Raw genomic sequence first — 27,961 nt, forward strand, 5'->3', positions numbered from 1 at the left:
GTGGGAGCGGCCATCTTGAGGCCTAAAGGAGCCGGGCCGAGCTCGTATCGCTACCGGAGAACCAAAGGCATAAAGAACACGGTTATGAATAACGGGGACGTAATGGAGACGTGTGTGAATCACGGAATAACGGAGACATAATGAAAACGTGTGTGAATCACGGGAAAATCGGCCATTACGCGGCATGGGGGCCGCCATATTGCTGCGCCGGAAGTGACGTGTGGGTACAGGCGTACCGGAAGTGACGTGTGAGTGGGGTTGTACCGGAAGTGACGGATAGTCGGCAATATGGCGCCTGTTTTGAGCGGCAATTGAGACGTATAGGATCATAATGGAGATATATAGGGGATAATGGAGCCCTATAGGGGATAATGGAGCCCTATAGGGGGATAATGGAGCCCTATAGGGGATAATGGAGCCCTATAGGGGATAATGGAGCCCTATAGGGGGATAATGGAGCCCTATAGGGGATAATGGAGCCCTATAGGGGGATAATGGAGCCCTATAGGATCATAATGGAGCCCTATAGGGGATAATGGAGCCCTATAAGGGATAATTGAGAACTATAGGGGATAATGGAGCCCTATAGGGGATAACGGAGCCCTATAGGGGATAATGGAGCCCTATAGGATCATAATGGAGCCCTATAGGGGATAATGGAGCCCTATAGGGGATAATTGAGAACTATAGGGGATAATGGAGCCCTATAGAGGATAATGGAGCCCTATAGGGGATAATGGAGCCCTATAGGGGGATAATGGAGCCCTATAGGGGGTAATGGAGCCCTATAGGGGATAATGGAGCCCTATAGGGGATAATGGAGCCCTATAGGGGGATAATGGAGATATATAGGGGATAATGGAGCCCTATAGGGGATAATGGAGCCCTATAGGATCATAATGGAGCCCTATAAGGGGATAATGGAGCCCCATAGGGGATAATGGAGCCCTATAGAGGATAATGGAGCCCTATAGGGGATAACGGAGCCCTATAGGGGATAATGGAGCCCTATAGGGGGATAATGGAGCCCTATAGGGGGATAATGGAGCCCTATAGGGGATAATTGAGAACTATAGGGGGATAATGGAGCCCTATAGGGGATAATGGAGCCCTATAGGGGGATAATGGAGCCCTATAGGGGATAATTGAGAACTATAGGGGGATAATGGAGCCCTATAGGGGGATAATGGAGCCCTATAGGGGATAATGGAGCCCTATAGGGGGAAATGGAGCCCTATAGGGGGATAATGGAGCCCTATAGGGGGATAATGGAGCCCTATAGGGGATAATGGAGCCCTATAGGGGGATAATGGAGCCCTATAGGGGATAATTGAGAACTATAGGAGAACCATAGGCACCCCATAGAGCCCCACAGAACCCTATAGACACCCCAAAAACCTACATATAGCCCCATAGACACCCCATATCCCCCCATAGACACCCCATATCCCCCCATAGACACCCCATATCCCCCCTATATCTCCCCCTATAACCCCATATCCCCCCCACAGACCCCGTATATCCCTCCATATAACCCATACAACCCCATATAAACACATATAACCCCATAGACACCCCATATCCCCCCATAGGGCCCCATAGACACCCCATAGCCCCCCATAGACACCCCATAGAGCCCAACAGAACCCCATAGACCCCAACAGAACCCCATAGAGCCCAACAGAACCCCATAGAGCCCCATAGACACCCCATATTCTCCCATAGACACCCCATAGAGCCCAATAGAGCCCCATAGACACCCCAAAAACCTACATATAGCCCCATAGACACCCCATATGCCCCCTATATCTCCCCCTATAACCCCATATCCCCCCCACAGACCCCGTATATCCCTCCATATAACCCATACAACCCCTTATAAACACATATAACCCCATAGACACCCCATATCCCCCCATAGGGCCCCATAGACACCCCATATCCCCCCATAGACACCCCATAGAGCCCCACAGAACCCCATAGACACCCCATAGAGCCCAACAGAACCCCATAGACACCCCATAGAGCCCCATAGACACCCCATATTCCCCCATAGACACCCCATAGAGCCCAACAGAGCCCCATAGACACCCCATAGAGCCCCATAGACACCCCAAAAACCTACATATAGCCCCATAGACACCCCATATCACCCCTATATCTCCCCCTATAACCCCATATCCCCCCCACAGACCCTGTATATCCCTCCATATAACCCATACAACCCCATATAACCCCATATAACCCCATATAAACACATATAACCCCATATATAACCCCATATAAACACATATAACCCCATATATAACCCCATATAAACACATATAACCCCATATAACCCTTCTTCATGTGGGTCGATGTGACCACAACGAGGAGCTCCAGCAAATACCTGCTGCCTCCCAGTGCCAGCCCTTATATGAGCCCCAGGAGGGGGCGGAGCCAGCCCTGCAGCCAATCGGATGCGTTGCCTGCACTTGGGCTGTACTGCTGTGACTCCGCCCCATCATGGCGTCCAATCATGACTCAGCATTTCTATTATATCACCTTAATTATATCACCCTAATTATATCACCCTAATTATATCATTGATATCATCAATGTCCCCCCATTTATTGTGCTGTGGTTTCTCCTCTATCCAATAAGAACCAATCAATGTCATTATTCACCTGTCATCGCTTTGTTTTTGTTCCTGATTGGAGCTGTTACGTAACATCCTGATTGGGCACCTGCTGAGGGGAGGGGCCAACCCCATGTGGGGCGGATTGTGATTGGTTGGAGCCTGGCTCCTCCCCTCCTTGGTTGGTATTTAAGGGCTGGGAAGGGCAGGGGGCAGCATCAGTTCCAGCTCGGTGCTGCTATGGGAGCATTGAGGGAGAGGATTCTCCTGGATACCATATGGGATGGGACTCTGCTTGGAGACCCTTTACTTGGGGGTCAGTGGTGAGTCTTTGGCTTTGCAATGGGGTAAGGAATTTCTTCTTTATTACTGGGCTGATGTCTGCTCCTTTTGATTGCTCCTAACAGCACTTATGGATGGGGGTGAGAAGGAGCCGTATCTATTATGGATGGGGTGAGAAGGAGCCGTATCTGTTATGGATGGGTATGATAAGGAGCTGTATCTATTATGGATGGGTATGAGAAGGAGCCGTATCTATTATGGATGGGGTGAGAAGGAGCCGTATCTATTATGGATGGGGGTGAGAAGGAGCCGTATCTATTATGGATGGGGTGAGAAGGAGCCGTATCTATTATGGATGGGGTGAGAAGGAGCCGTATCTATTATGGATGGGGTGAGAAGGAGCCGTATCTATTATGGATGGGTGAGAAGGAGCCGTATCTATTATGGATGGGGTGAGAAGGAGCCGTATCTATTATGGATGGGGTGAGAAGGAGCCGTATCTATTATAGATGGGTATGAGAAGGAGCCGTATCTATTATAGATGGGTATGAGAAGGAGCCGTATCTATTATGGATGGGGTGAGAAGGAGCCGTATCTATTATGGATGGGGGTGAGAAGGAGCCGTATCTATTATGGATGGGGGTGAGAAGGAGCCGTATCTATTATGGATGGGTGTGAGAAGGAGCCGTATCTATTATGGATGGGTATGAGAAGGAGCCGTATCTATTATGGATGGGGTGAGAAGGAGCCGTATCTATTATGGATGGGGTGAGAAGGAGCCGTATCTATTATGGATGGGTGAGAAGGAGCCGTATCTATTATGGATGGGGATGAGAAGGAGCCGTATCTATTATGGATGGGGTGAGAAGGAGCCGTATCTATTATGGATGGGTATGAGAAGGAGCCGTATCTATTATGGATGGGGTGAGAAGGAGCCGTATCTATTATGGATGGGGTGAGAAGGAGCCGTATCTATTATGGATGGGGTGAGAAGGAGCCGTATCTATTATGGATGGGGTGAGAAGGAGCCGTATCTATTATGGATGGGGTGAGAAGGAGCCGTATCTATTATGGATGGGGGTGAGAAGGAGCCGTATCTATTATGGATGGGGTGAGAAGGAGCCGTATCTATTATAGATGGGTATGAGAAGGAGCCGTATCTATTATAGATGGGTATGAGAAGGAGCCGTATCTATTATGGATGGGGTGAGAAGGAGCCGTATCTATTATGGATGGGGGTGAGAAGGAGCCGTATCTATTATGGATGGGTGAGAAGGAGCCGTATCTATTATGGATCGGTATGAGAAGGAGCCGTATCTATTATGGATCGGTATGAGAAGGAGCCGTATCTATTATGGATCGGTATGAGAAGGAGCCGTATCTATTATGGATGGGGTGAGAAGGAGCCGTATCTATTATGGATGGGGGTGAGAAGGAGCCGTATCTATTATGGATGGGGTGAGAAGGAGCCGTATCTATTATGGATGGGGTGAGAAGGAGCCGTATCTATTATGGATGGGGTGAGAAGGAGCCGTATCTATTATGGATGGGGTGAGAAGGAGCCGTATCTATTATGGATGGGTGAGAAGGAGCCGTATCTATTATGGATGGGGGTGAGAAGGAGCCGTATCTATTATGGATGGGGTGAGAAGGAGCCGTATCTATTATGGATGGGGTGAGAAGGAGCCGTATCTATTATGGATGGGTGAGAAGGAGCCGTATCTATTATGGATCGGTATGAGAAGGAGCCGTATCTATTATGGATCGGTATGAGAAGGAGCCGTATCTATTATGGATGGGGTGAGAAGGAGCCGTATCTATTATGGATGGGGTGAGAAGGAGCCGTATCTATTATGGATGGGGGTGAGAAGGAGCCGTATCTATTATGGATGGGTATGAGAAGGAGCCGTATCTATTATGGATGGGTGAGAAGGAGCCGTATCTATTATGGATGGGGGTGAGAAGGAGCCGTATCTATTATGGATGGGGGTGAGAAGGAGCCGTATCTATTATGGATGGGGGTGAGAAGGAGCCGTATCTATTATGGATGGGGTGAGAAGGAGCCGTATCTATTATGGATGGGGGTGAGAAGGAGCCGTATCTATTATGGATGGGGGTGAGAAGGAGCCGTATCTATTATGGATGGGGGTGAGAAGGAGCCGTATCTATTATGGATGGGTGTGAGAAGGAGCCGTATCTATTATGGATGGGTATGAGAAGGAGCCGTATCTATTATGGATGGGGTGAGAAGGAGCCGTATCTATTATGGATGGGATGAGAAGGAGCCGTATCTATTATGGATGGGTATGAGAAGGAGCCGTATCTATTATGGATGGGTGAGAAGGAGCCGTATCTATTATGGATGGGTATGAGAAGGAGCCGTATCTATTATGGATGGGGTGAGAAGGAGCCGTATCTATTATGGATCGGTATGAGAAGGAGCCGTATCTATTATGGATGGGGTGAGAAGGAGCCGTATCTATTATGGATGGGGTGAGAAGGAGCCGTATCTATTATGGATGGGGTGAGAAGGAGCCGTATCTATTATGGATGGGTATGAGAAGGAGCCGTATCTATTATGGATGGGGTGAGAAGGAGCCGTATCTATTATGGATGGGTGAGAAGGAGCCGTATCTATTATGGATGGGTATGAGAAGGAGCCGTATCTATTATGGATGGGGTGAGAAGGAGCCGTATCTATTATGGATGGGGTGAGAAGGAGCTGTATCTAGAGCCTCCTTCCTTTGGATGGAAGGCTCAGCCTTCACAATGGGGTGATCAATCCCTTCTTTATTGCAGGGTTTGGGGGTGCAATGGGTCACTTTGGGATGCTCCATCCCTGGAGGTGTTTGAGGCTGTGGGACCCTGGTGTGGTGGTTGGTGACTGTCCCCATAGCAGGGGGTTGAATGGAGATGGTCGTGATGGTCTTCAGTGCTGATCATCATTTGATTCTATGCTCATATATTGCAGAGTATCAGCCCCAATGCTGGCTCCTATGGGACATTGTTCATCACTATCTCCACCTGGACATGGAGCCATTGGCTGCTGCTCTCTGGACTCGGTTCTACAGCCAGTTCTTCATCCATCTCATCATCTTCCCGTCCGCTTGGTGTCTTCATCACTTGGACATGAGGACACTGTGGGGTCCTGCATCAGAGGCCTTGGTGAAGTCTAAGTAGATGATATCAGCAGGTCTTCCTTTGTCTACTGATGTATCAGCGCCATCATAGAAGTCTATGAGGTCAGTCAAGGAGCATTTGCCCTTGGTGAGGCTGTGTTGGTTCTCCATCACCTCCTGCCTTCCATGAGCCCTGTGTCCTTCTATGAGGATCTCCATCATCACCTCCTGCCTTCCATGAGCCCTGGGTCCTTCTATGAGGATCTCCATCATCACCTCCTGCCTTCCATGAGCCCTGGGTCCTTCTATGAGGATCTCCATCATCACCTCCTGCCTTCCATGAGCCCTGTGGTCCGATGGGTCCTTATGGTAACCCTATGGGGTCTTAGAGGTTCCTATGGGGTCTTAGAGGTTCCGATGGGGTCTTAGAGGTTCCGATGGGGTCTTACAGGTTCCGATGGGGTCTTACAGGTTCTTATGGGATCTTACAGGTTCTTATGGGGTCTTACAGGTTCTTATGGGGTCTTACAGGTTCTTATGGGGTCTTACAGGTTCTTATGGGGTCTTATAGGTTCTTATGGGGTCTTACAGGTTCTTATGGGGTCTTACAGGTTCCTATGGGGTCTTACAGGTTCCTATGGGGTCTTATAGGTTCCTATGGGGTCTTATAGGTTCTTGTGGGGTCTTATAGGTTCTTGTGGGGTCTTATAGGTTCTTGTGGGGTCTTATAGGTTCTTGTGGGGTCTTATAGGTTCTTGTGCGGTCTTATAGGTTCTTATGGGGTCTTACAGGTTCTTATGGGGTCTTATAGGTTCTTATGAGAGCAGTGAGGAACAGAAACCTGCATTGCCTGGACCCAGCTTTGCTGATGGTAACTCTCAGCCCAGCAGGTAAGGGCAGCACACACAATTGCTTTTTACCTGTTCCATACTGAAATAGAAGGTAACGTTCCATTATTATAATGATAATGTCTGCTCTCATCCTTCTCCATTCTCTTTTCCTCTGTTCTCTGCTGTTTCTCCAGCATTTCCTGCAGTGTTTCCTTTGTTCTCATTTTGCTGTTCTGTTCATTCTATGGGCCTTGTTGTTCATTTTGGTGCTTCATTCCCTTCAGCCTTTCATTCCGTGTTGGAGTTCCAGGCAGTTTCCTCTGCCGCCTTGCCCCCCATCTTGATCATCATTGCAATGTTCTATTGGGCCTTGCCCTCCATCTTGATGTTTCTTGTAGTGCCCTTTTAGGCCTTGCCCCCCATCTTGATGTTTCTTGTAGTGCCCTTTTGGGCCTTGCCCCCCATCTTGATGTTTCTTGTAGTGCCCTTTTGGGCCTTGCCATCCATCTTGGTGTTTGCTGCAGTTTTCTCTTCAGCTTTGCCCTCCATCTTGATGTTCCTTGCAGTGTTCTTTTGGGCCTTGTCCTCATCTTGATGTTCTGCGTGATGTTCACTTTGGCCTTGCCCTAATCCATCTAGGGTTAGGGTTAGGGTTAGGGTTTTTTTTCTTGGTTTTTTTCGGCTCTAACCCTGTTTTTCTTGGTTTTCTCCGGCTCTAACCCTGTTTTTCTTGGTTTTCTACGGCTCTAACCCTGTTTTTCTTGGTTTACTTCTGCTCTAACCCTGTTTTTCTTGGTTTTTTTCATATCTAACCCTGTTTTTCTTGGTTTTTTTCGGCTCTAACCCTGTTTTTCTTGGTTTTTTTCGGCTCTAACCCTGCTTTTCTTGGTTTTCTTCCGCTCTAACCCTGCTTTCCTTGGTTTTCTCCGGATCTAACCCTGTTTTTCTTGGTTTTCTTCCGCTCTGACCCTGTTTTTCTTGGTTTTCTTCCGCTCTAACCCTGTTTTTCTTGGTTTTCTTCGACTCAAACCCTGGTTTTCTTAGTTTTTATCGGCTCTAACCCTGTTTTTCTTGGTTTTTTTTGGTTCTAACCCGGCTTTTCTTGGTTTTCTTCCGCTCTAACCCTGTTTTTCTTGGTTTTCTTCGGCTCTAACCCCGTTTTTCTTGGTTTTCTTCCGCTCTAACCCGGCTTTTCTTGGTTTTCTTCCGCTCTAACCCTGTTTTTCTTGGTTTTCTTCTGTTCTAACCTGGCTTTTCTTGGCTTTCTTCCGGTCTAACCCTGTTTTTCTTGGTTTTTTTCGGCTCTAACCCTGTTTTTCTTGGTTTTCTTCCGTTCTAACCCGGCTTTTCTTGTTTTTTTTCGGCTCTAACCCTGTTTTTCTTGGTTTTCTTTCGTTCTAACCCGGCTTTTCTTGGTTTTCTTCCACTCTAACCCTGTTTTTCTTGGTTTTCCTTGGTTCTAACCCAGCTTTTCTTGGTTTTTTTCGGCTCTAACCCTGGTTTTCTTGTTTTTTTCCGGCTCTAACCCTGTTTATCTTGGATTTCTTCTGCTCTAACCCTGCTTTTCTTGGTTTTCTTCCGCTCTAACCCCGTTTTTCTTGGTTTTCTTCCGTTCTAACCCGGCTTTTCTTGGTTTTCTTCCTTTCTAACCCTGTTTTTCTTGGTTTTCTTCCGGTCTAACCCAGTTTTTCTTGGTTTTCTTCCGTTCTAATCCAGCTTTTCTTGGTTTTCTTCCTTTCTAACCCTGTTTTTCTTGGTTTTCTTCCGCTCTAACCCGGCTTTTCTTGCTTTTCTATTGTCCTAACCCTGTTTTTCTTGGTTTTCTTCCGCTCTAACCCTGCTTTTTTTGTTTTTCTTCCGGTGTAACTCTGTTTTTCTTGGTTTTCTTCCGTTCTAACCCGGCTTTTCTTGGTTTTCTTCCTTTCTAATCCTGTTTTTCTTGGTTTTTTTCCGATCTAACCCTGGTTTTCTTTTTTTTTTTCGGCTCTAACCCTGGTTTTCTTGATTTTTTTTGGCTCTAACCCTGTTTTTCTTGGTTTTCTTCCGCTCTAACCCCGTTTTTCTTGGTTTTCTTTTGTTCTAACCCTGTTTTTCTTGTCTTTTTTCGGCTCTAACCCTGTTTTTCTTTGTTTTTTTCCGCTCTACCCCTGTTTTTCTTGTCTTTTTCGGCTCTAACCCTGTTTTTCTTGGTTTTTTTCGGCTGTAACCCTGTTTTTCTTGGTTTTTATCGGCTCTAACCCTGCTTTTTTTGTATTTCTTCGGATCTAACCCCGTTTTTCTTGGTTTTCTTCCGCTCAGCCCCTGTTTTTCTTGGTTTTCTTCGGCTCTAACCCCCTTTTTCTTGGTTTTCTTTTGTTCTAACCCTGCTTTTTTTTGTTTTCTTCCGCTCTAACTCTGTTTTTTTTAGTTTTCTCTGGCTCTAACCCTGCTTTCCTTGGTTTTCTCTGGCTCTAACCCTGTTTTTCTTGGTTTTCTTCGGCTGTAACCCCGTTTTTCTTGGTTTTCTTCCGTTCTAACCCGGCTTTTCTTGGATTTTTTCGGCTCTAACCCTGTCTTTCTTGGTTTTCTTCCATTCTAACCCTGCTTTTCTTGGTATTCTTCGGCTCTAACCCCATTTTTCTTGGTTTTCTTCCGTTCTAAAACGGCTTTACTTGGTTTTCTTCCGCTCTAACTCTGTTTTTCTTAGTTTTCTTCCGATATAACCTGGCTTTTCTTGGTTTTTTTCTGCTCTAACCCTGTTTTTCTTGGTTTTCTACGGCTCTACCCCTGTTTTTCTTGTTTTTTTCCGGCTCTAACCCTGTTTTTCTTGGTTTTTTTCAGCTCTAACCCTGTTTTTCTTGGTTTTCTTCGGCTCTAACCCTGTTTTTCTTGGTTTTCTTCTGTTCTAACCTGGCTTTTCTTGGTTTATTTCGGCTCTAACCCTATTTTTCTTGGTTTTCTTCCGCTCTAACCCTGTTCTTCTTGGTTTTCTATGGCTCGAACCCTGTTTTTCTTGTTTTTTTTCGGCTCTAACCCTGTTCTTCTTGGTTTTCTTCCACTCAAACCCTGCTTTTCTTGGTTTTCTTCGGCTCTAACCCTGTTTTTCTTGGTTTTCTTCCGTTCTAACCCGGCTTTTCTTGTTTTTTTTTCGGCTGTAACCCTGTTTTTCTTGGTTTTCTTCCACTCTAACCCTGTTTTTCTTGGTTTTCTTCCGCTCTAACCCTGATTTTCTTTGTTTTTTTCGGATCTAACCCTGTTTATCTTGGTTTTATTTTGCTCTAACCCTGTTTTTCTTGGTTTTCTTTTGTTCTAACCCTGTTTTTCTTGTTTTTTTTCGGCTCTAACCCTGTTTTTCTTGGTTTTCTTCCGTTCTAATTCGGCTTTTCTTGGTTTTCTTCTGCTCTAACCCTGTTTTTCTTGTTTTTCTTCGGCTCTAACCCGGCTTTTCTTGATTTTCTTCCGCTCTAACCCTGTTTTTCTTGGTTTTCTTCCGTTCTAACCCGGCTTTTCTGAGTTGTTTTCGTCTCTAACTCTGTTTTTCTTGGCTTTTTTCGGCTCTAACCCTGTTTTTCTTGGTTTTTTTCGGCTCTAACCCTGTTTTTCTTGGTTTTTTTCGGCTCTAACCCTGCTTTTCTTGGTTTTCTTCCGCTCTAACCCTGCTTTCCTTGGTTTTCTCCGGATCTAACCCCGTTTTTCTTGGTTTTCTTCCGCTCAGCCCCTGTTTTTCTTGGTTTTCTTCGGCTCTAACCCCGTTTTTCTTGGTTTTCTTCCATTCTAACCCGGCTTTTCTTGGATTTTTTCAGCTCTAACCCCGTTTTTCTTGGTTTTCTTCCATTCTAACCCGGCTTTTCTTGGTTTTCTTCGGCTCTAACCCTGTTTTTCTTGGTTTTTTCGACTCCACTTTGTTTTTCTTGGTTTTTTTTGGCTCTAACCCTGTTTTTCTTGGTTTTTTTCGGCTCTAACCCTGTTTTTCTTGGTTTTTTTGACTCTACCCCTGTTTTTCTTGGTTTTTTTTGGCTCTAACCCTGTTTTTCTTGGTTTTTTTTGGCTCTAACCCTGTTTTTCTTGGTTTTTTCGGCTGTAACCCTGTTTTTCTTGGTTTTCTTCCGCTATAACCCTGCTTTTCTTGTTTTTCTTCGGCTCTAACCTTGTTTTTCTTGGTTGTCTTCTCTTCTAACCCTGTTTTTCTTGGTTTTCTTCCGCTCTAACCCGGCTTTTCTTGGTTTTCTTCCTTTCTATTCCTGTTTTTATTGGTTTTTTTCGGCTCTACCCCTGTTTTTCTTGGTTTTATTTGGCTCTAACCCTGTTTTTCTTGGTTTTTTTCGGCTCTAACCCCGTTTTTCTTGGTTTTCGTCCGTTCTAACCCGGATTTTCTTGGTTTTTTTCTTTTCTTTTTTTTTTTTTTAAATACCTGGTTAGAACGTAAGAAAACCAAGAAAAACAGAGTTAGAGCCAAAGACAAGCAAGAAAAACAGGGTTTGAGCCGAAAAAAACTAATAGAAGCCGTTTTAGAACGGAAGAAAACCAAGAAAAACAGGGTTAGAGCGGAAGAAAACCAAGAAAAACAGGGTTAGAGCCGAAAAAAACCAAGAAAAGCTGGGTTAGACCGGAAGAAAACCAGGATAAACAGGGTTAGAGCGGAATAAAACCAAAATAATTAGGGTTAGAGCCGAAAAAAAACAAAAAAAACAGGGTTAGAGCCGTAAAAATCAAGAAAAACATGGTTAGAGTGGAAGAAAACCAAGAAAAACGGGGTTAGAGCCAAAGAAAACCAAGGAAAGCAGGGTTAGAGTAGAAAACAGGGGTTAGGGTTAGGGTTAGGGTTAGGGTTAGGGTTAGGGTTAGGTTTAGGTTTAGGGTAAGGCTTAGGGCTAGGGTAGGGTTAAGGTTAGGGTTAGGGTTAGGGTTAGGGTTAGGGTTAGGGTTAGGGTTAGGGTTAGGGTTAGGGTTAGGGCAGGGTTAGGGTTAGGGTTAAGGTTAGGGTTAGGGTTAGGGTTAGGGTTAGGGTTAGGGTTAGGGTTAGGGTTAGGGTTAGGGTTAGGTTTAGGGTTAGGGCAGGGTTAGGGTTAGGGTTAGGGTTAGGGTTAGGGTTAGGGTTAGGGTTAGGGTTAGGGTTAGGGTTAGGGTTAGGGTTAGGGTTAGGGTTAGGGTTAGGGTTAGGGTTTTTTTTCTTGGTTTTTTTTGGCTCTTACGCTGTTTTTCTTGGTTTTCTTCCGCTCTAACCCTGTTTTTCTTGGTTTTTTTCGGCTCTAACCCTGTTTTTCTTGGTTTTCTTCCGCTCTAACCCTGTTTTTCTTGGTTTTTTTCGGCTCTAACCCTGTTTTTCTTGGTTTTTGTCGGCTCTAACCCTGCTTTTCTTGTATTTCTTCGGATCTAACCCCGTTTTTCTTGGTTTTCTTCCGCTCAGCCCCTGTTTTTCTTGTATTTCTTCGGCTCTAACCCGGCTTTTCTTGGTTTTCTTCCGCTCTAACTCTGTTTTTCTTAGTTTTCTTCCGATATAACCTGGCTTTTCTTGGTTTTTTTTGGCTGTAACCCTGTTTTTCTTGGTTTTCTCTGGCTCTAACTCTGCTTTCCTTGGTTTTCTCTGGCTCTAACCCTTTTTTTCTTGGTTTTCTTCGGCTCTAACCCCATTTTTCTTGGTTTTCTTCCGTTCTAACCCGGCTTTTCTTGGATTTTTTCGGCTCTAACCCTGTCTTTCTTGGTTTTCTTCCGTTCTAACCCGGCTTTTCTTGGATTTTTTCGGCTCTAAACCTGTTTTTCTTGGTTTTCTTTTGTTCTAACCCGGCTTTTCTTGGTTTTCTTCTGCTCTAACCCCGTTTTTCTTGGTTTTCTTCCGTTCTAATCCAATTTTTCTTGGTTTTCTTCCATTCTAACCTGGCTTTTCTTGGTTTTTTTCGGCTCTAACCCTGCTTTCCTTGGTTTTCTTTGGCTCCAAGCCCGTTTTTCTTGGTTTTCTTCCGCTCTAACCATGTTTTTCTTGGTTTTCTTCGGCTCTAACCCTTTTTATGTTGGTTTTTTTCGGCTCTAACCCTGTTTTTCTTGGTTTTCTTCCGCTCTAACCCTGTTTTTCTTGGTTTTTTTCGGCTCTAACCCTGTTTTTCTTGGTTTTTTTCGGCTCTAACCCTGCTTTTCTTGTGTTTCTTCGGCTCTAACCTTTTTTTTCTTGGTTGTCTTCTCTTCTAACCCGGCTTTTCTTGGTTTTCTTCCTTTCTATTCCTGTTTTTATTGGTTTTCTTCCGCTCCAACCCTGTTTTTCTTGGTTTTCTTCCGCTCTACCCCTGTTTTTCTTGGTTTTATTTGGCTCTAAACCTGTTTTTCTTGGTTTTTTTCTGCTCTAACCCCGTTTTTCTTGGTTTTCGTCCGTTCTAACCCGGATTTTCTTGGTTTTTTTCTTTTTTTCCTTTTTTTTTTAAATACCTGGTTAGAACGGAAGAAAAGCAAGAAAAACAGGGTTAGAGCCGAAGAAAAGCAAGATAAACAGGGTTTGAGCCGAAAAAAACCAAGAGAAGCCGGGTTAGAACGGAAGAAAACCAAGAAAAACAGGGTTAGAACGGAAGAAAACCAAGAAAAGCAGGGTTAGAACAAAAGAAAACCAAGAAAAACGGGGTTAGAGCCGAAGAAAACCAAGAAAAACAGGGTTAGAGTAGAAGAAAACCAAGAAAAACAGTTTTAGAGACGAAGAAAACCAAGAAAAACAGAGTTAGAGCGGAAGAAAACCAAGAAAAACAGGGTTAGAGCCGAAAAAAACCAAGAAAAACAGGGTTAGAGCCGAAAAAAAGAAAGAAAAACAGGGTTTGAGCCGAAAAATACCAAGAAAAACAGGGTTAGAGCCAAAAAAAACCAAGAAAAACAGGGTTAGATCAGAAAAAAACCAAGAAAAGCAGGGTTAGAGCGGAAGAAAACCAAGAAAAACAGGGTTAGATCGGAAGAAAACCAAGAAAAGCAGGGGTAGAGCCGAAAAAACCCAAGAAAAACAGGGGTAGAGCTGAATAAAACCAAGAAAAACAGGGTTAGAGCAGAAGAAAACCAAGAAAAGCCTGTCAGAATAAAAGAAAACCAAGAAAAACAGGGTTAGAGCCGAAAAAAAACAAGAAAAGCCGGGTTAGAACGAAAGAAAACCAAGAAAAACAGGGTTAGAGCGGAATAAAACCAAGAAAAGCCGGGTTAGAGCAGAAGAAAACCAAGAAAAACAGGGATAGAGCGGAAGAAAACCAAGAAAAGCAGGGTTAGAGCAGAAAAAAAACAAGAAAAGCCGGGTTAGAACGACAGAAAACCAAGAAAAACAGAGTTAGAGGCGAAAAAACCCAAGAAAAACAGGGTTAGACCAAAAAAAAAAACAAGAAAAAAAGGGTTAGATCGGAAGAAAGCCAAGAATAGCAGGGTTAGAGCCGAAGAAAACCAAGAAAAACAGTGTTAGAGCCGAAAAAAACCAAGAAAAACAGGGTTAGAGCCGAAGAAAACCAAGAAAAGCAGGGTTAGAGCCGAAAAAAACCAAGAAAAACAGTGTTAGAGCCGAAAAAAAGAAAGAAAAACAGGGTTTGAGCCGAAAAATACCAAGAAAAACAGGGTTAGAGCCAAAAAAAAACCAAGAAAAACAGGGTTAGAGCGGTAGAAAACCAAGAAAAACAGGGTTAGAGCCGAAAAAAACCAAGAAAAACAGGGTTAGAGCGGAAAAATCCAAGAAAAGCCGTGTTAGAGCGGAAGAAAACCAAGAAAAACTGGGTAAGGGCCATAAAAAACCAAGAAAAGCCGGGTTAGAACGGAAGAAATCCAAGAAAAACAGGGTTAGAGCCAAAAAAACCAAGAAAAGCCGGGTTAGAGCGGAAAAAAACCAAGAAAAACATGGTTAGAGCCGAAAAAAACCAAGAAAAGCCGGGTTAGAACGAAGGAAAACCAAGAAAAACAGGGTTAGAGCGGAAGAAAACCAAGAAAAACAGGGTTAGAGCCAAAAAAACCCCAAGAAAAACAGGGTTAGAGCCGAAAATAACCAAGAAAAACAGGGTTAGAGCGAAAGAAAACCAAGAAAAACAGGGTTAGAGCCGGAGAAAACCAGGGAAAGCAGGGTTAGAGCAGAAAAAATACAAGTAAAACAGGGTTAGATCGGATGAAAACCAAGAAAAGCAGGGTTAGATCGTAAGTAAACCAAGAAAAGCAGGTGTAGAGCCGAAATAAACTAAGAAATACAGGGGTAGAGCTGAATAAAACCAAGAAAAACAGGGTTAGAGCCGAAGAAAACCAAGAAAAACTGGGTAAGAGCCAAAAAAAACCAAGAAAAACAGGGTTAGAGCGGAAGGAAACCAAGAAAAACAGGGTTAGAGCCGGAGAAAACCAAGGAAAGCAGGGTTAGAGCCGAAGAAAACCAAGAAAAACAGGGTTAGAGCCAAAAAAACCCCAAGAAAAACAGGGTTAGAGCCGAAAATAACCAAGAAAAACAGGGTTAGAGCAGAAGAAAACCAAGAAAAACAGGGTTAGAGCCGAAGAAAACCAAGAAAAACACGGTTAGAGAGGAAGAAAAGCAAGAAAAACAGGGTTAGAGCCGAAAAAAAACAAGAAAAATAGGGTTAGATCAGATGAAAACCAAGAAAAGCAGGGTTAGAGCGGAAAGAAACCAAGAAAAGCAGGGGTAGAGCCGAAAAAACCCAAGAAAAACAGGGTTAGAGTGAAAGAAAACCAAGAAAAACAGGGTTAGAGCCGAAGAAAACCAAGAAAAACTGGGTAAGAGCCAAAAAAAACCAAGAAAAGCCGGGTTAGAACGGAAGAAAACCAAGAAAAACAGGGTTAGAGCCAAAAAAAACCAAGAAAAACAGGGTTAGAGCCGAAAAAAACCAAGAAAAGCCGGGTTAGAAGGGAGGAAAACCAAGAAAAACAGGGTTAGAGCGGAAGAAAACCAAGAAACCCGGGTTAGAACGGAAGTAAACCATGAAAAACTGGGTTAGAAAAGAAGAAAACCAAGAAAAACAGGGTTAGAGCGGAAGGAAACCAAGAAAAACAGGGTTAGAGCGGAAGAAAACCAAGGAAAGCAGGGTTAAAGCCGAAGAAAACCAAGAAAAACAGGGTTAGAGCCGAAAAAAAACAAGAAAAAGAGGGTTAGAGCCGAAAAAAACAAGAAAAACAGGGTTAGAGCCGAAAAAAACCAAGAAAAACAGGGTTAGAGCGGAAGAAAACCAAGAAAAGCCGGGTTAGAACGGAAGAAAACCAAGAAAAACGGGGTTAGAGCCGAAGAAAACCAAGAAAAGCAGGGTTAGAGCGGAAAAAAACCAAGAAAAACAGGGTTAGAGCAGAAGAAAACCAAGAAAAACAGGGTTAGAGCCGAGAAAAACCAAGAAAAACAGGGTTAGAGCCGAAAAAAACCAAGAAAAACAGGGTTAGAGCCGAGAAAAACCAAGAAAAACAGGGTTAGAGCCAAAGAAAACCAAGAAAAGCCGGGTTAGAACGGAAGAAACCAATTAAAATAGGGTTAGAGCTGAAATAAACCAAGAAAAACAGGGTTAGAGCCGGAGAAAACCAAGAAAAGGAGGGTTAGAATGGAAGAAAACCAAGAAAAACAGGGTTAGAGCGGAAGGAAACCAAGAAAAACAGGGTTAGAGCCGGAGAAAACGAAGGAAAGCAGGGTTAGAGCCGAAGAAAACCAAGAAAAACAGGGTTAGAGCCAAAAAAAACCCAAGAAAAACAGGGTTAGAGCCGAAAATAACCAAGAAAAACAGGGTTAGAGCAGAAGAAAACCAAGAAAAACAGGGTAACAGCCGAAAATAACCAAGAAAAACAGGGTTAGATCCAAAAAAAACCAAGAAAAACAGGGTTAGAGCCGAAAAAAACCAAGAAAAACAGGGTTGGAGCCGAAAAAAACCAAGAAAAACAGGGTTAGAGCCAAAGAAAACTAAGAAAAGCCGGGTTAGAACGGAAGAAACCAAGAAAAACAGAGTTAGACCTGAAAAAAACCAAGAAAAACAGGGTTAGAGCCAAAGAAAAGCAAGAAAAGCAGGGTTAGAACAAAAGAAAACCAAGAAAAGCCGGGTTAGAACGGAAGAAACCAAGAAAAACAGGGTTAGAGCAGAAGAAAACCAAGAAAAACAGGGTTAGAGCCGAAGAAAACCAAGAAAAACACGGTTAGAGAGTAAGAAAAGCAAGAAAAACAGGGTTAGAGCGGAAGAAAACCAAGGAAAGCAGGGTTAGAGCTGAAAAAAAACAAGAAAAATAGGGTTAGAGCTGAAAAAAACCAAGAAAAACAGGGTTAGATCAGATGAAAACCAAGAAATGCAGGGTTAGAGCGGAAGAAAACCAAGAAAAGCAGGGTTAGAGCCGAAAAAAACCAAGAAAAACAGGGTTAGATCGGATGAAAACCAAGAAAAGCAGGGTTAGATCGAAAGTAAACCAAGAAAAGCAGGGGTAGAGCCGAAAAAAAGTAAGAAAAACAGGGGTAGAGCTGAATAAAACCAAGAAAAACAGGGTTAGAGCCGAAGAAAACCAAGAAAAACAGGGTAAGAGCCAAAAAAAACCAAGAAAAGCCGGGTTAGAACGGAAGAAACCAAGAAAAACAGAGTTAGAGCTGAAAAAAACCAAGAAAAACAGGGTTAGAGCCAAAGAAAACCAAGAAAAGCAGGGTTAGAACAAAAGAAAACCAAGAAAAACAGGGTTAGAGCAGAAGAAAACCAAGAAAAACAGGGTTAGAGCCGATGAAAACCAAGAAAAACACGGTTAGAGAGGAAGAAAAGCAAGAAAAACAGGGTAAGAGCCGAAGAAAACCAAGGAAAGCAGGGTTAGAGCCGAAAAAAAACAAGAAAAATAGGGTTAGAGCTGAAAAAAACCAAGAAATACAGGGTTAGATCAGATGAAAACCAAGAAAAGCAGGGTTAGAGCGGAAGAAAACCAAGAAAAGCAGGGGTAGAGCCGAAAAAAACCAAGAAAAACAGGGTTAGAGCGAAAGAAAACCAAGAAAAACAGGGTTAGAGCCGGAGAAAACCAGGGAAAGCAGGGTTAGAGCAGAAAAAATACAAGTAAAACAGGGTTAGATCGGATGAAAACCAAGAAAAGCAGGGTTAGATCGGAAGTAAACCAAGAAAAGCAGGTGTAGAGCCGAAATAAACTAAGAAATACAGGGGTAGAGCTGAATAAAACCAAGAAAAACAGGGTTAGAGCCGAAGAAAACCAAGAAAAACTGGGTAAGAGCCAAAAAAAACCAAGAAAAGCCGGGTTAGAACGGAAGAAAACCAAGAAAAACAGGGTTAGAGCCAAAAAAAAACCAAGAAAAACAGGGTTAGAGCAGAAAAAAACCAAGAAAAACAGGGTTAGAGCCGAAAAAAACCAAGAAAAGCCGGGTTAGAACGGAGGAAAACCAAGAAAAACTGGGTTAGAGCGGAAGAAAACCAAGAAACCCGGGTTAGAACGGAAGTAAACCAAGAAAAACTGGGTTAGAAAAGAAGAAAACCAAGAAAAACAGGGTTAGAGCGGAAGGAAACCAAGAAAAACAGGGTTAGAGCCAGAGAAAACCAAGGAAAGCAGGGTTAGAGCCGAAGAAAACCAAGAAAAACAGGGTTAGAGCCGAAAAAAACCAAGAAAAACCGGGTTAGAGCCGAAAAAAACAAAAAAACAGGGTTAGAGCCGAAAAAAACCAAGAAAAACAGGGTTATAGCCGAAAAAAACCAAGAAAAGCAGGGTTAGAGCCGAAAAAAACCAAGAAAAACAGGGTTAGAGCAGAAGAAAACTAAGAAAGACAGGGTTAGAGCGGAAGAAAACCAAGAAAAGCAGGGTTAGAGCGGAAGAAAACCTCATCTACTCATCGTCACATTCCAACATGGTTCCTTGTGTAACTCTATTGATACCTCCACATCTACATACAGCTTCATTTTCAAACATCAGCTCCGTGTCCCCCCCCAGACACCTCAACATCCCCCCCCAAACATCTCTGCCCCCCATCAGCTCAGCATTATTCAAGTATCAGAGCCAGAACTCACCTCCTGTAGTGCTGTTCTAGGCCGAGCAGCGTGATGGCGGAGAAGCCAAGTCCTGCAGCTCCATCCAGCAGCTCTTGGTCCAAGGCAGCAACAGAGCAGAAGAGCTTCTTCATGTGGGTAGATGTGACCTCAGCGAGGAGCTCCAGCAAATACCTGCTGCCCCACAGTGCCAGCCCTTATATGAGCCCCAGGAGGGGGCGGAGCCAGCCCTGCAGCCAATCAGGTGCATTGCCTACACTTGGGCTGTACTGCTGTGTCCCCGCCCCATCATGGCTTCCAACCATGACTAAGCATTTCTATTATATCACCCTGATTATATAATAATTATCATCGTCCCCATGACCCCCCATCGTTCCAATGTCTCCCCAGCATCTACCCTAGAGCGGTGCCCACAGTGTCACCCCATTGCAAGAGTGAGATCTGCACCCCCGTGTCCATATACTGTGCTGTTGTTTCTCCTCTATCCACAACCCTCCCCTATAAGAACAAATAAATATAATTACTCACCTGTTACTGTTTTGTTTTTGTCTTTGTTCTTGAATGGGGATGTTATGTAACATCCTGATTGGGCACCTGCTGAGGGGAGGGGCCCACCCCATGGGCACAGGTGGGGGCCGTTGAGGGGTGAATTGCGATTGGTTGGAGCCTGGCTCCTCCCCTCCTTGATTGGTATTTAAGGGCTGGGAAGGGCAGGGGGCAGCATCAGTTCCAGCTCGGTGCTCCTATGGGAGCATTGAGGGAGAGGATTCTCCTTCCTGATGCTTTCGAGCTCTGGATGCCATATGAGATGCGACTCTGCTTGGAGATCCTTTCCTTTGGGGTCTATGGTGAGTCTTTGACTTTGCAATGGGGTAAGGAATTTCTTCTTTATTACTGGGCTGATGTCTTCTCCTTTTGATTGCTCCTAACAGCACTTATGGATGGGGGTGAGAAGGAGCTGTATCTAGAGCCTCCTTCCTTTGGATGGAAGGCTCAGCCTTCACAATGGGGTGAGCGATCTCTTCTTTATTGCAGGGTTTGGGGGTGCAATGGGTCACTTTGGGATGCTCCATCCCTAGAGGAGTTTGAGGCTGTGGGATCTTGGTGTGGTGGTTGGTGACTGTCCCCATAGCAGGGGGGTTGAATGGAGATGGTCGTGATGGTCTTCACTGCTGATCGTCATTTGATTCTATGCTCATATATTGCAGAGTATCAGCCCCAGTGCTGGCTCCTATGGGACATTGTTCATCACTATCTCCACCTGGACACGGAGCCATTGGCTGCTGCTCTCTGGACTCGCTTCTACAGCCAGTTCTTCATCCATCTCATCATCTTCCCATCCACTCGGTGTCTTCATCACTTGGACATGAGGACACTGTGGGGTCCTGCATCAGAGGCCTTGGTGAAGTCTAAGTAGATGATATCAGCAGCTCTTCCTTCATCTGCTGATGTATCAGTGCCATCATAGAAGTCTATGAGGTCAGTCAAGGAGGATTTGCCCTTGGTGAAGTCACACTGGTTCTCCATCGTCACCTCCTGCCTTCCGTGAGCCCTGGGTCCTTCTATGAGGATCTCCATCATCACCTCCTGCCTTCCATGAGCCCTGGGTCCTTCTATGAGGATCTGCATCATCACCTCCTGCCTTCCGTGAGCCCTGGGTCCTTCTATGAGGATCTCCATCATCACCTCCTGCCTTCCATGAGCCCTGGGTCCTTCTATGAGGATCTCCATCATCACCTCCTGCCTTCCATGAGCCCTGGGTCCTTCTATGAGGATCTGCATCATCACCTCCTGCCTTCCATGAGCTCTGGGTCCTTCTATGAGGATCTCCATCATCACCTCCTGCTTCAATGAGCCCTGGGTCCTTCTATGAGGATCTGCTTTGTGCTCATTCCCAGCACAGCAGTGAGACCGACAGGTCAGCCGTTCCTGGGCTCATCCCTTCTACCTTCCTACAAAGGAGCGCCATGTTGGCCGTGTTTCTGCTCACCGGACTGCACCCCATTGTCACCACTTCTCAGTCTGCGATGCATCTCATCTGGACTCATAGACTGTTTGATTTCAAGACCTTGGTTGGTCTTGCACTGGGTTGTTGACCTTATAAGGTCCAATGGGGTCTTATGTGGGGCCCTATTGGTTCCAATGGGGTCTCATGGGGCCCTATTGGTTCCAACATCCCTCCCTACCAAAGCCAAGGTGAGTGCTGTGTCTATGAGCTGCCCTGCAGATGTGGGCAGTGCCTTCATTGCCGTGTTGTGTCCTACAGGTTCCAGCAGAGCACAGAGATGTGCGGCTCCTGTTGAGAGCAGCGAGGAACAGAAACCTGCATTGCCTGGACCCAGCTTTGCTGATGGTAACTCTCAGCCCAGCAGGTAAGGGCAGCACACACAATTGCTTTTTATCTGTTACATACTGAAATTGAAGGTAATGTTCCATTATTATAATGATAATATCTGCTCTCATCCTTCTGCATTCTCTTTTCCTCTGTTCTCTGCTATTTCTCCAGCATTTCCTGCAGTGTTTCCTTTGTTCTCACTTTATGTTCTGTTCATTCTATGGGCCTTGTTGTTCATTTTGGTGCTTCATTCCCTTCAGCCTTTCATTCCATGTTGGAGTTCCAAGCAGTTTCCTCTGCCGCCTTGCCCCCCATCTTGATGTTTCTTGTAGTGCCCTTTTGGGCCTTGCCCTCCATCTTGATGTTTCTTCTAGTGCCCTTTTAGGCCTTGCCCCCCATCTTGATGTTTCTTGTAGTGCCCTTTTAGGCCTAGCCATTCATCTTGGTGTTTGCTGCAGTTTTCTCTTCAGCTTTGCCCTCCATCTTGATGTTCCTTGCAGTGTTCTTCTGGGCCTTGTCCTCATCTTGATGTTCTGCGTGATGTTCCCTTGGGCCTTGCCATCCATCTTGATGTTTTACATGATCTTTTTTGGCCCTTGCCCTCCATCTTGATGTTTCAGCAGTTCTGTTTTGGGCCTTGCCCTCTGTTTTGCAGTTCCATGCAGTGTTCTTTTAGGCCTTGCCCTACATCTTGATGTTGTATGTGCCCTTTTGGGCCTTGCTCTCCATCTTGCTGTTCCTTTAATGCCCTTTTGGGCCTTGCTCTCCATCTTGCTGTTCCCTGCCATGTTCTCTTGGGACATGCCCTCCTTTTTGTTGTTCCTGCAGTGTTCTTTTGGTGTTTCCATTTGGCCTCCTACGCTGCCTTCCCTTTGCCCTCTGTTCTTGGTGTTTCATACCACTCTCCTCGCTGTTGCTTTCCCTTGTGCTTTCCCTTGGCTGTTCTCTTACTGCTGCCCTTGCCTTACTGTTGGTGTTTGCTTTGCTTTTCTTTTGTTGGGGCTTTCTGTGCTTGTTCTGCTGCCTTTGCCTTTGGCTCTATGGGGTTTGCTGGGAGGCAGCATTCATGGTAATCTTGACCTTAAGGGAACTTTATGGGATAATTGCAGGAACTTTATGGCCTTAATGGGAAATTTAGTGAGAATTGCAGTTTTCTGTAGAGTATCTGTAAATCTAACCCTTTGTTTTTAAGTAACCTTCATTCTAATCATAGTGCAAAATACCATTTTAAAGTAACTGCACCTTTAACCTTAGAAATAGCATTACTTCTATTTCTAATAGTATTTATTCCATCCCTAATAGCATGGATTCTATCCTACTGATGAGAGCAGCGAGGAACAGAAACCCGCATTGCCTGGAATGCTCCAGACCCAGCTTTATTGATGGTAACTCTCAGCCCAGCAGGTAAGGGCAGCACACACAATTGCTTTTTACTTGTTCCATACTGAGATTGAAGGTAACGTTCCATTATTATAATGATAATGTCTGCTCTCGTCCTTCTGCATTCTCTTTTCCTCTGTTCTCTGCTGTTTCTCCAGCATTTCCTGCAGTGTTTCCTTTGTTCTCACTTTATGTTCTGTTCATTCTATGGGCCTTGTTGTTCATTTTGGTGCTTCATTCCCTTCAGCCTTTCATTCCATGTTGGAGTTCCAAGCAGTTTCCTCTGCCGCCTTGCCCCCCATCTTGATGTTTCTTGTAGTGCCCTTTTAGGCCTTGCCCCCCATCTTGATGTTTCTTGTAGTGCCCTTTTGGGCCTTGCCCCCCATCTTGATGTTTCTTGTAGTGCCCTTTTGGGCCTTGCCCCCCATCTTGATGTTTCTTGTAGTGCCCTTTTAGGCCTAGCCATTCATCTTGGTGTTTGCTGCAGTTTTCTCTTCAGCTTTGCCCTCCATCTTGATGTTCCTTGCAGTGTTCTTCTGGGCCTTGTCCTCATCTTGATGTTCTGCGTGATGTTCCCTTGGCCCTTGCCCTCCATCTTGATGTTTCAGCAGTTCTGTTTTGGGCCTTGCCCTCTGTTTTGCAGTTCCATGCAGTGTTCTTTTAGGCCTTGCCCTACATCTTGATGTTGTATGTGCCCTTTTGGGCCTTGCTCTCCATCTTGATGTTCCCTGCAGTGTTCTTTATGGCCTTGCTCTATTTTGCAGTTCCATGCAGCATTCTTTTGGGCCTTGCCCTTTGTTTCATTGTTCCCTTTGTTGTTGTCTTGGTGCTCCACGCTGTTTTGCCTTTGGCCTTTGTTCTTGGTGTTTCCTATAATGGTCTGTTTGCTGTTGCTTTTGCTTTGGCTTTCCCTTGGCTTTCCTTATTGCTTTTGTCCTTGTCTTACCCTTGGCTGCTTGCTTTGCTTTTCTGTTGCAGTGTCTTTCTGTGGTTGTTCTGCTTGTGTTTGGGATTTGTGTTAATGTTTTGTTTGTGTTAATCTTGATCTGCTCCCCCGGCTTAATGCGGGTTGTAGTGATAAAGTCTGTAACCTGTATTTGTTAATGGAACCGATATTTACCTAATATTTACCCAATACTAAAGGTGTCTGTTATGATAAATGCAGTCATAAAAGTGATGCTCAGTGATTTATGTGAAAGTCACTTTAATTATGATTGTAGTGTGGGATACAATTGTTAAACTTACTGCAAATCTAGACTTAAAAGTAGCATTAATTATATCCATAATAGCATTAATTATATCTTTAATAGCATTAATTCTAGCCCAGTGCCTTCATTGTCATGTTGTGTCCAACAGGTTCCAGCAGAGCACAGAGATGTGAGGCTCCTGATGAGAGCAGCGAGGAACAGTAACCTGCATTGCCTGGACCAGCTTTGCTGATGGTAACTCTCAGCCCAGCAGGTAAGGGCAGCACATAGCAATTGGTTTTTACTTGTTATGTACTGAGATGTGAGGTTAGTGTTTTTGACTTCATTTTTGCACTCCGTGGTGTCCTATGGGCTGTCTGTGCTTGTCCTACTGTGTTGTCTTTGTGTTTGGTCTTTGCTGTTGCTCAGTTGTTTCTTGCAGTGTTTTCCTTGCCCTCCATTTTGGCGTTCCTTGCATTGTTCTCTTAGGCCTTGCCCTCCATTTTGGTATCTTGCATCATTCTTTTGGGCTTTGCAGTCCATTTAGGCATCCATTGCATCGTTCTTTTGGACTTTGCCGTCCATTTAGGCATCCATTGCATCATTCTTTTGGGCTTTGCCGTCCATTTAGGCATCCATTGCATCGTTCTTTTGGACTTTGCCGTCCATTTAGGCATCCATTGCATCATTCTTTTGGGCTTTGCAGTCCATTTAGGCATCCACTGCATCATTCTTTTGGACTTTGCCGTCCATTTAGGCATCCATTGCATCATTCTTTTGGGCTTTGCAGTCCATTTCGGCATCCATTGCATCATTCTTTTGGACTTTGCCGTCCATTTAGGCATCCATTGCATCATTCTTTTGGGCTTTGCAGTCCATTTAGGCATCCACTGCATCATTCTTTTGGACTTTGCCGTCCATTTAGGCATCCATTGCATCATTCTTTTGGGCTTTGCAGTCCATTTCGGCATCCATTGCATCATTCTTTTGGACTTTGCCGTCCATTTAGGCATCCATTGCATCATTCTTTTGGGCTTTGCAGTCCATTTTGCCATTCCTTTTCTTGTTCTCTTGGGCTTTGCCCTCCTTTTCAGTGTTCCCTGCATCCTTTTGTAGGCCCTTGCCCAATATTTTGATATTCTCTTGGGTGCTTTCTTCCATTTTGCAGTTTCCTGCATCATTTTCTTGCGCCTTTATGTCCCTATTGCTGTTCTCTGCAGTGTTTTGTGTTGTATTATGTTCTGTTTTGATGTTTTTTGTGCTGCTCTTTTGGGTCTTGCTGTTCATTTTGGCATTCTCTGTGTTCTTCTTTTGTACTTTTAGCTCCATTTTGGTGTTTATTGTAGCAAATTTTTGGGCCTTGCCCACTATTTTACATTTTCATGTCCCACTTGCTATAGCCCATTGATCTAACTATCTGCTTTTCTTCCTTAGGGCCCTTATATTCCCTGGCTGATGGATGTTCCCCTTTGATGCAGCACTCCATGCTGCCATGCAGGCGTTTAATAAAGCTTTGGGGGGCTGACGATCCATCACAACAGCACATCAGCTACATATTAGTCAAGTAACCTCCATTTAATTGGAATTAGCTTTTGAGTTAAGTTCTGTTAACCAAATTGGTTTAAGGTTTGCGTTCAGTTAACCTTACCCAAATTGGTTTTAGATTTGACATCACACTTCAACAAATTGGTTTTAGCTTAGTAATCTATTAACTTCACCCACATTGGGTTTTGTTTTGTAATCATATCACTGCAACTAAATTGGTTTTTGCTTTGTTGTCAGTTAATCTTAATGAAATTGGTTATAGCTTTTCAATTAATTCTTTTAACAAAATTGGCTTTAGCTTTCAATCAGTCATTGTTAATCAAATTGGCTTTAGTTTTGCCATTTTATTTTTAATTAAATTGACTTTAGTTTTCTAATTTTTTAATGTTACTTAAATTGGTTGTAGCTTTACAACCATTTAAGTATAATCTAATTGGCTGTAGCTTTGCAGTCTATCTTAATTGAATTGGCTTTCACTTTACAATCATTTAATCCTAAACTAATTGGCTTTAGCTTTGCAATCATTAAATTTTAAACTAATTGGCTTTAACTTTGCTATTATTTAACCTTAACCAAATTGGTTTAAGGTTTGATTTCAATTAATATCAGCCAAATTGGCTTTATTTATCCTTGCTTACGGGGCTGGGCTAGCCCACTTTTTTTCTATCCGGGCTAACCCAGCCCCGTAACCAACGCCCACAGCCTGAGGGAGCTGAGTTGCTTCCCGGCCACTCTTTGACTCGTGCCCATTTGCAGCCACTCTTTGACTTGCGCCCATTTGCGGCCATTATAAGATTTACGCTGATTTCAGTGTGTGCAATTATTTTTTGTCAACCAAATTGGCTTTTGTATTGGACTCAATTAATTTCAACCCAAATTGGCTTTAGCTTTGCATTCAATTATTGTCAACAAAATTGGATTTTGCTTTGGAATCTAATTATCTAATTCAGATTGGCTTAAGTTTTGCAATCAATTAATCTCAGCTAAATTGGCTTTAGGTTTAAAATTAATTTATGTCAACTAAATTGGCTTCAAATTAACTCAAATTAACTCAAATTAACTCAAATTAACTCAAATTAACTCAAATTAACTCAATTTAATTGGCTTTATTTTTCAAATCAAATTATTTTAGCCAAATTGGCTTTATTTATCCTTGCTTACGGGGCTGGGCTAGCCCACTTTTTTTCTATCCGGGCTAACCCAGCCCCGTAACCACTATCTATGGCCTGAGGGAGCCGAGTTGCTTCCCGGCCACTCTTTGACTCGTGCCCATTTGCGGCCACTCTTTGACTTGCGCCCATTTGTGGCCATTATGAGAGTTACGCTGGTTTCAGCGCTGTGCTGCCATTTTGAATGTGCCACATTGGCTTTAGCTTTGCAGTCAATTATTGTTAATCAAATTGGCTTTAATACTGAGTCCATTCATGTTTGTGTTATTGATTTCAATTTTGCCTTGCTGTGTATATAATGTGCTGATGCTGTAATTGTACCTTGTGCCATGCAATGTACTGTGTATTTGGATGCTGTGTCTGTCAACTGCGCTGTGCTCTGTACTCAACATGTAGATGCTGCGCCTGTAACCCGGGATGGACAATTTGCTGTGTATATGGATGTTGTACATGTACAGTGTATTGTGCAATGTACTCTATGTGTTGATGTGATGGTTGAACATTGTGCTGTGCCATGTTCTCAATGTATCAATGCTGCGCCTGTAAACTGTGTTGTGCTCTGTATTGACTGTGCTGATGTTTGTACTCAATACTGGGATCTTGTGAGTTGTATCTTGTGCTATTTGTACTGCATATCTGGATGTTGTGCCATGTACTGAACTGCTGTATCCACTTTGTGCTTGTAAATATGATGTTGTTGCTGTATTGTGTTTGTACTATTGTATGAGTTGTATATTGTGTTGATGGAGCTGTAATAAAGAAACAGTTGTGGTGTGTCGTTAATTGTCATCTGCAGGCGATGGAGCAGAATCTAAGGTAGGTGTGACAGGTAAGTGGGGCATGGTAGTACTAGAAGGGCTGTTAGTTCAGTGTATGTAGTTGTTGTAGTTGTTCAGGTTGATTCTGAGTTTGGTTGTAGCTGCAGTAAGTCAGATTGTGTGTGTAGTTGGTCACATGGTCAGTGCAGTTGTTGAACTTAGTTTGTGAGTGTAGATGTGCAAGTTGTTGGTGAACTTAGTTTGTTGGAGCTGGTTGCCTTGTTGTTGTAGTTGGTCATGTTGTGTGTGAACTTTGGCAGAGTAGCTCAGTTTTGTGCTGAATGTTGTTTGTGAGTGTAGCTGGTCCAGAAAGTGGTGATGTAGAGTTATAAGTGTAGTTGCTCAAGTTGCTGCTTAACTTAGTTGTAAGGAAAATTTCCTGTGAGGGGTTAGGGTTAGGGTTAGGGTTAGGGTTAGGGTTAGGGTTAGGGTTAGGGTTAGGGTTAGGGTTAGGGTTAGGGTTAGGGTTAGGGTTAGGGTTAGGGTTAGGGTTAGGGTTAGGGTTAGGGTTAGGGTTAGGGTTAGGGTTAGGGTTAGGGTTAGGGTTAGGGTTAGGGTTAGGGTTAGGGTTAGGGTTAGGGTTAGGGTTAGGGTTAGGGTTAGGGTTAGGGTTAGGGTTAGGGTTAGGGTTAGGGTTAGGGTTAGGGTTAGGGTTAGGGTTAGGGTTAGGGTTAGGGTTAGGGTTAGGGTTAGGGTTAGGGTTAGGGTTAGGGTTAGGGTTAGGGTTAGGGTTAGGGTTAGGGTTAGGGTTAGGGTTAGGGTTAGGGTTA

At 44.0% G+C, this 27,961-nt stretch overlaps 1 protein-coding gene and 1 long non-coding RNA gene across 3 annotated transcripts; both read left to right on the forward strand.

Moving 5' to 3' along the window:
* Positions 1 to 66: 66 nt before the first annotated feature.
* Positions 67 to 19,291, forward strand: LOC146752649 (uncharacterized). The gene is made up of 4 exons (XR_014940533.1): positions 67 to 248; positions 5,871 to 6,387; positions 6,830 to 6,908; positions 18,799 to 19,291. It is a non-coding gene; the product is annotated as an uncharacterized LOC146752649 (long non-coding RNA).
* A 1,370-nt stretch (positions 19,292 to 20,661) lies between these two features.
* Positions 20,662 to 27,156, forward strand: LOC146752650 (uncharacterized). 2 transcript variants are annotated; one of them, XM_085531684.1, is made up of 4 exons: positions 20,662 to 20,953; positions 21,024 to 21,129; positions 22,395 to 22,496; positions 23,829 to 24,183. In XM_085531684.1, the coding sequence occupies exons 1-4, from the start codon at positions 20,878 to 20,880 to the stop codon at positions 23,851 to 23,853; spliced, it is 309 nt and encodes a 102-aa protein (XP_085387810.1). In that variant the 5' UTR covers positions 20,662 to 20,877; the 3' UTR covers positions 23,854 to 24,183. The 2 variants fall into 2 exon arrangements, 1 of the variants encoding a protein (XP_085387810.1); XR_014940534.1 differs by adding an exon at positions 25,094 to 27,156 and having other exon boundaries at positions 20,664 to 21,129; positions 23,829 to 23,933.
* The last annotated feature ends 805 nt before the right edge of the window (positions 27,157 to 27,961 follow it).

Source organism: Coturnix japonica, unplaced genomic scaffold (assembly GCF_054131305.1).
Source record: "Coturnix japonica strain WE unplaced genomic scaffold, WE-NBRP24 Scf043, whole genome shotgun sequence".
Classification (NCBI taxonomy): Eukaryota; Metazoa; Chordata; class Aves; order Galliformes; family Phasianidae; genus Coturnix; species Coturnix japonica.

What these genes read in the sequence shown, in the direction of transcription:
- LOC146752650 (XM_085531684.1), top strand. Translation starts at nt 20,878, where the DNA reads ATGTGGGGCCCTATTGGTTCCAATGGGGTCTCATGGGGCCCTATTGGT. An exon ending in GGTAACTCTCAGCCCAGCAG is followed by an intron (nt 21,130 to 22,394) that starts GTAAGGGCAGCA and finishes CATCCCTAATAG; the next exon opens with CATGGATTCTATCCTACTGA. An exon ending in GGTAACTCTCAGCCCAGCAG is followed by an intron (nt 22,497 to 23,828) that starts GTAAGGGCAGCA and finishes TGTGTCCAACAG; the next exon opens with GTTCCAGCAGAGCACAGAGA.